This window comes from Chenopodium quinoa, unplaced genomic scaffold (genome assembly GCF_001683475.1).
Source record: "Chenopodium quinoa cultivar QQ74 unplaced genomic scaffold, ASM168347v1, whole genome shotgun sequence".
NCBI lineage: Eukaryota > Viridiplantae > Streptophyta > Magnoliopsida > Caryophyllales > Amaranthaceae > Chenopodium > Chenopodium quinoa.
This window is the reverse complement of record NW_018742770.1, coordinates 116,911-124,595: the sequence shown is the minus strand read 5'-3', so window position 1 is coordinate 124,595 and position 7,685 is coordinate 116,911. Positions and strand designations below refer to the sequence as shown.

Here is a 7,685-nt window from a genome sequence, read left to right as displayed (position 1 = left end):
TTTGTAATATCGAATCGGTTTGGAGCTAGTCTCCTTTTTCCACTTTTAAAAAAAAAATGTTGATGTAGCAAAGGTCAATATTTGTGGTGGGTCAATATTTGTGACAATCACCTACCGTAATATTTTACCTCATAGCACTCCCCCTTGAATGTCTACATAAAAATGGGCACAAATTCTCTCATTGAAAACCTTCCTAGGTAAGACCTCATAAGATAAAAACCATAGTTAGTCAATTGATGTACTACCTCATTTAAAACCTTTTTTTTATGCCTCATTTAAAACCTTGTGAGGAAAAATCCAATGGAATTTTGATCGAAGGGAAAAAAGTACAGTGCATATAATACTCCCCTTAATTTTAACTTAGCTTCAAATGACGACGAATCATAATCTTGTGCACTAATTGATCTTTTTTATTTTTTTGAAGGAAGAGACTTTGTAAACAAATATCGAGATTTTATTTTACATGATTGAATTTGTTGGATATTTATCTTCTTTTCTTTCAACAAATCTTGTGAGAAGAAAAAAATTTCGGGATAGGTGTTTGTGTCTAGTCCTGCATGATGGATCCTTCGGTCACTTGGGAGATGCATGCAGCTTTGTCTTCATAATTGATGGTAGAATTTTCTATTACTGCTTTCACCCCACATTCCTCTTGAATATTGTTGATCATTGATCTAAGCCATACACACGTTCTGCTTCATAAAGAGCGATCAACTCGGATGATTTGATTATGCTGCAGTCAAAGTTTGCTTTATTGATTTCCAAGATATTGCAGTGCCACCATAAGTGAATAATTATCCAATTTGTGACTTGGCATTTTGTGGGTCTGATAGGTATCCAACATCTGCATATCCAATGAGAATATCATCATGTCTTCATTGATAGAACAAACCAAGATCATGTGTTCCTTGTAGGTACTAATATAATTGTTTTTATTCCTTTCCAATGTCTATTCGTTAACGAGTTACTATACATGGCTAACAAGTTCATAGAGAAAGCTATGTCGATCAATTTGTAGAAAGAAAGGAAGTTGTCAACAAATTTAATCATGTGAAAATTTTATCGATTTGCTTACTAAGTCCCTTCCTTCGAAGAAATTTGAACAATTAGTGTACAAAATTGGAAAGCATTAGCTTTGTGAGCTATGTCATTTTCAGAGAGAGTATTAATACATTGCACTCTTTCTCCCTTCCATTAGGTTTTATCTCATTGAGTTATTCCTGACAAAGTGTTTAACGAGGCAATGCATAAAATCACTTAAAAAAATTTGTTATACCTTATTTCCTAGGATAACTATGTGATAACTTGCACCAAATAGTGTAATTTACTGTCTAATAATTTACCATTGTAAGGCTCTCTCTCTCTCTCTCTCTCTCTCTCTCTCTCTCTCTCTCTCTCTCTCTCTCTCTCTCTCTCTCTCTTACTTCAAAAAAAAGCAAGATTTGATAAATCAATATCTCAATACATCGTATGAACCGAGCATTATCTTGGATCGAATGATAAGATTAGGCTAAAATATGTAAAAAAAAAAAGAATGGTATCTTGAAAAACTCATATATCTTACTTCCCAACATTAACTAGCATTTCACAACAAAATCTCATGTACATATCTACACATATAATTAATGATAATTATTATATATAACAAATAATTGAATCAAAGAATCATAATTGGAATAAACAAAGACCAAAGAACCAACACAAAAAAAAAAAAAAAAAAAAAAAAAAAAAAAAAAAAAAATTATCAACAAAGTGGGCAAACAACCAAACCATTCTCATTACACTGCAAGCATTTACTCCATAATCCACCTTCTTCTTCTTCTTGATCATTATGCTCAAAAATCTTCCTACTTCCATTGCAATTGTAACACAAGATAAATCTCAACCCACAACAAACATTACAAGGCCCTTCACTAAAATTAATTGGTATATCTCTAAACAAAGGCCTCAATTTTCCCTGTTCATTCAATGTCAAAACTTGCTCTGCTCCTCCAATATACCTTCCTCTAATAAACAACCTTGGAGGTAAAGATTTTTCCCCCATTATCCTCCACAATTCGTCTCGAAACTCCGAATGAATCGACACATCTCTCTCATAATAGATCAACCCGAAGCTTTCGAGGAGAAATCGAATGCATTGACAGTCCTCAAATGTCTTCCTAATTCCTCTCAAGCTAGTTGTGTAGAAAATTACTGAATCTTCACCTCCTGGAGGACATTTTTCTTCGAATTCTTCCAATGGGTTGGTTTCTTCGTCGAATTCGATTAATGGGTCAGCTTGATCTTCGGGTTGAAAAAATGGGTACTTGTGATTTTTGCTAGTATTTTCCAATTGAGCTGATTCTTTGCTTCTGATATGCTCTTTTACTGCTTCTTCGAAAGCGGCGAGAAGTTTAGGATCAAATAAGGTGCCTGAATCCATATCAGGCCGCCTAAAACACGAAACCTCGAATTCGGAATCACTATCTCTCTTCAATTCTTTGCTACAAGAACTCAATATCTCCATTTCAGAATCACTCTGTTTCTTCAATTCTTCACAATTTGAACTCAATATCTCCATTTCAGAATCACTCTGTTTCTTTAATTCTTCGCAATTAGAACTTAATAACACAATTTCAGAATTACTCTGTTTCTTCAAAACTTCACAATTTGAACTTAATATCTCCATTTGAGAATCACTCTGTTTCTTCAATTCTTCACAATTTGAAGTATCAAAATCACTCTGTTTCTTCGATTCTTTGCAACAAGAACTCAATACCCCCAATTCACAAACCGGGTCTTTCGATATCGAAGGATGAACATTTTCTTTCTCTTCAAAATCATGTTTAGTACCAATTTCAACTTTACGTTCTTCTTCAATATCTTTCATAAGAGTCTCAACATCAATAACCTCTGGTTTTTTTGATTTGGGTTGTGATTTTGAGCTTGATTTAGGGGGAAAATATGATTTATTATGAGATTTGAAAGGAAAATTGTCTACAAAAGTAGATTTTAAGTGGAAATTATCAACAAACCCATCAAAAGCACTAACCTGAAGTATTCGATCTGGGTTTAAATACCCAATTTGCTTCACTGTTTTGAGTTTCTTCATCAATTTTCCTTTCATCCCCTTCATTTTTTCTGCCTTCAAGATTAAGCTGCTGAAAATTTCAGTAAAAATAACGAAAATTGGTTTAGAGAGAGAGAGAAAGACTGTAAATTTGGCAATTTAGGAGAGAGAAAGGGTGACCGTTGGAAGGCTATTGAATAAGTCTTTTTAAAATAATTTGAATTGTTGTTTTGTTGTTTTATTATGCTCGATGTTCGTGACGTTGTTTTCGTATGTATTTTTATGTTGATGTGCTTTGTAAACTAAGGGAAAAAAAAATAACGGTCATAAAACTAGTTTCCATTCAACAACTTTATTTAACCAATATTGTTACGATAGGATTACGAAGTTTATTCAAAAAAAAAAAAAAGGAAAGGATTACTAAGTTTTCTTTTTCTTTTTCTTTGAAAAAAATAAGATTACTAATTTTTTATTTTTATATTCTTAATAGATTAGTGCTCGTGCAATGTACAATATTATTAATTTTTTTTCCATAATTAATTTGCAATATGATATAAAAATGAGACAATTCATGTGAAATAAACAAATGCAATGTGTTAAGAAAAATGAAATAATAAGGCCAAGATTATTAATATTAAAATCGAGAAAAAAAAATATTGTTGATTAGTTGTGTTAAAAATATTTAAATATATTATACATTATACGGAGTGTTTGGGGTAAAAAAAAACCCCCCCTGTTTGGGGATTTTTTATGTGTCCTACGGGAGAGTAATAATTTCCTAGTATGCTCCTTCCTTTGCCTGTACCTGCACAAATAACGGAATACTCCGGCTGGGGTTGGGGTGTTCCGCCTCCGAAGATTAAGTTAGTCTCTTTCTTAATGAGGAAATAAAACAATAAATGTTTCTCGATATGAGAGCGTTTGCAAGGGGATTTGTGTTTTTTTTTTGTTGGTGGAAAAATGATTCGATCCCCATTAATGAGGTATGCCCTTACTATTTATAGTAGGGGAGAGTTGTACCTCAATTAGGGTACAATGACACGTGTCGCAAAGGGATTGGGCCTTTGCTGATTGTTGCAAGCTTGACACGTGGCAAGCCTTTATAGGGCCACGTGTCTTAGGGTAATTTTACCCTAAACATCTGCCCCTCACAGGTGTGACGTGGCATGTCCACGTGTCACCTGTGACAAGTGTCTGACGCATGGGAGGAGACAGTTCGTCTCCTTCCCTCCTTTTTTCAAATTTCAAGTTTTTAGGGCAGAAGGCATCGTTTCGCCTTCTGCTCCTTCTCTATAAATGAGAGACACTCTCTCTCTTTTTCACACTTTGCATAATTTTTTCAAAAAATTTTCTGAGAGACAGCTTTGATACCGGCTGCATAATTTCCTAAGTTTCCTTGCATCCGGCATTTTCAAATCAATCACATCCGGCGACCGGTTGGGTGTTCTTTCTCCAATCTCAAAGGTACCGGCTGCTCTTTCCTTTCTACTTTTTAGCTTTCGTTTGAGGACTTTGAACGTTGCACCCCATTCGGGTTGCCTGCCGCCTGGGGGGCCTTTAACCCATATCCCAATTGAACCTTCTCCCTCAGCCGGCATAGCCCCGTCTGAGGGGTCTTCAACTCTTAAGAATTATGCATTCTAAACACCCCCATCCGGTTTAACACCGTCTGGGGGGTCTTTGATCCTATCCCAAATAGAATTACCTTTAAATAACCAGGCATTCAAAGTACCCATCCGGTCAAACTCTGCCTGGGATACTTCTGAGCTTTAACCACGAAATGATTTCAAAAACCCCAACCGGTTTTAAAGCCGGTTGGGTCATTATCTCTGTCTTTTTCATGACCTTTTCAATTTTTAAGGTGCATTTAATGTACCCCCATCCGGTGATTCACTGTCTGGGTATCGTTTGAACAGGCCTTTTTAATATACCCTCATCCGGATGAGGTACCTTTGACCCAACTCTTTTGATACCGTCTGGGTTATCATGGAGTGAGCCTTACATTTTACTATTTTAACCAAAGCTTATCACAACCCCCCCATCCGGTTTTATACCGTTTGGAGGTACTTCTAACCTAGCTCACTTAATACCGTCTGGGATATTATCCAGTGATCTGTACAATTAATCTAGCTAAGTTTTACAATAATGCAAGTCATAACCCCCCATCCGGTCTTTATACCATCTAGGGTGCTTCTGACCCAGCTCACTGAATACCGTCTGGGGTATCATAGAGCTTTACAATATTCTAGCTAGTTATTACAAATGTTTGTAAAGAACCCCCATCCGGCCTTATGCCGTCTGGGATACTTCTGACCCACCTCATTGAATACCGTCTGGGGGGTTTTTGGGTGAGTTAATGAATAATCGGCTAAGTATCTACTTTGTCTTTTTCAGCTTTTAACATTTTCGCGGAGTTCCCCGTCTGAGGTGACTTCAAGCCAACTCTCAACTCTCATTTCAAAGGTACCGCCTGCATCCCATACTTGTCACTTTCTTTTATTTCCGGTTGCATAGTATTAGGATATGGACTCCACCAATGCACACACGGCACAGCCTACGACTGTGGTCAGCCGGTCACTAGGAACGGCTGAGTGTAGGACTGGGATTGCCGTCTGGGGGTGCTTGGAACAACCTTCACCTACATCGAATCCGACCGTCTCTGTTCATGTGCAGGACAGAATGGCTCGGATCAGAGTGACGGCAATCGACCCTGACTACCAGTCCGATGATGCAGCTGCTGATCCGGCTGACCCTATAAATCAAGAACAAGCCGAGGAACTGGCTGAGGTGGGTCCTAATGAGGAAGTTCCGCAAAATTCTCCGAGTACACCTAGCACACCGGGTGATAGTATCTTAGATAGCTCTGGTTCCAACGCTGAGGAATCCGGAGAAGAAACTGGAGAGGGATCCGGAGAGGGATCCGGTGAAAAATCCGGAGAGGGGTCAGCTGATAATGGGGAGTCTGGCCCTGGCCTTGATGAAGAGTCTTCTGAAGAGGCGGCTCCCATTGAAGAAGAGGCCTACAAATGGCCGGCTAAGGGCGACCCGACTGATATGACCATGTCCGCCAGGGATGTGGTCACTTTGAACGCCACACTCCCTGCTTTTTTACAGAAGAAGCCGGTTGGAGAGGGATGGGAAGTGGTTGTCCTGCCTGTAGAGGCAAGCGTCGTTTGGACCGACGACGTGGACCATGCCGACAACTTCTTCGGCTGCTACGAGGCGGCGTTTACAGCCGGCCTCCTGTTTCCCCTCCATCACTGCATAAAAGCCATACTAAAGGGGTATGACTTAGGTGTATGGCAGTTGACCCCTAATTCATGGGTCAACATCCTTGGATATATAGCTGCCTGCGAGCTGCAGGGTGTCAAGCCAAGCTGGCAAGCGTTTGCGCATATGCATTATCTAAGCAGAGCGCCGGGTGGGTGGAATGCGTGGTACACTCTCACCATGCTTCCTGAGTATATGATGACTTTGGACAAGCCGTCCAAGTGGAGTAATTGGAAGAGTAAATTTTATGTCGTCTCTTCCCCCTTCCCCCTCCCCCCAACTTAACCGCCGGCTGCGTAGATACAATAAGCATCCGGCCTTGCTTGGAAGGAAATGCGCTCTCCCTAGAGTACCGGGAGAGGCATGAGACAAAATAATGCAGAAGGGTCTCTTTCTGAAGACAACCGCCCTACTAGATGACGGGGGTGAGATCATAGTTCCCCAATTTTGGGTGCCCCATCCGGATTGGTTTAAGGATGAGGCTTTTTTGTCCCTTTGTAACTTAAGCACTATGTTTAACAAGGGTAGGTTCACTGATTGACCAAGTCTTTCCCGGATGGGTATGCTTTGTATGATCTCTTACCACATTTTCCTTTCTTGTTTTTCTGAAGAAGCAAAAAGAATGGTGCCACCAGAGAAGACACCGGCTACCTCTAACATTCTCTTGAGGAAGAGGCAGTTGGAAGAGAAGAAGGCGGCGATGGTCGCTAAAAATGCCGGGGTAACCTTTCCTGAACTATCTTTCTGTTTACAGTTTTTTCTTCTTTTGCTGGATGTACCTTTTACCTTGTTACACAGGTTTTTACCGGATGCATCCTATTTTGACTTTTTTCAGGCCGGGAGCCAAGTCATACCTCACTCTGTAGCGAGTATGCAAAAACGACCGGCTGGGAATATTCCCAAGCCAGCCGCCAAAGTGCCTAGGGTGGCGGCTCCTGCCCCGGCTGCTGGTCAGAAACAAAAGACGCCTGACAAGGACAGGCCAACAACTGCAGGGAAGAGCCTGCAATTCAATCCCCACTTCGAAATGGTGGTGGAGTCTGCAAGACCGGATGCTCGTACTCAGACGGGCTCCGGTACTTTAGCGGCTGGGGCGGCTTTGATCCCACAGTCCGAGAAAGGTAAAACTTCTGCCTTTGATCCCCTGGCCGCTTGGGCATATGAGAGTAAAAACCCAAGCAAGCCAATCCGGGGATTCTTCTGGACACCGCCTGGATATTGGCGAGTCATATGCCCACTACCTTACAGATGATTCTATGCTTGCAGATACAACCTCCAGCCGTCCAAACTACCAGCAATATGCTAAGAGGATGGTCAAGACCATCACTCGGTCTGAGAGAGAAGATGTGCCGGCTGTGCACACGGT

General features: G+C 40.2%; 1 protein-coding gene across 1 annotated transcript; it reads right to left on the bottom strand.

Moving 5' to 3' along the window:
• Window positions 1-1,403: 1,403 nt before the first annotated feature.
• LOC110724522 lies at window positions 1,404-3,313 on the bottom strand. Its single transcript, XM_021903943.1, has one exon. It carries the CDS (start codon window positions 3,113-3,115, stop codon window positions 1,745-1,747), a length of 1,371 nt encoding a protein of 456 aa, XP_021759635.1. The 5' UTR covers window positions 3,116-3,313; the 3' UTR covers window positions 1,404-1,744.
• Between the last annotated feature and the right edge of the window lie 4,372 nt (window positions 3,314-7,685).

Bases quoted from the DNA above. Each gene is read 5' to 3' on its own strand.
- LOC110724522 (XM_021903943.1), bottom strand. From the start codon at position 3,115: ATGAAGGGGATGAAAGGAAAATTGATGAAGAAACTCAAAACAGTGAAG.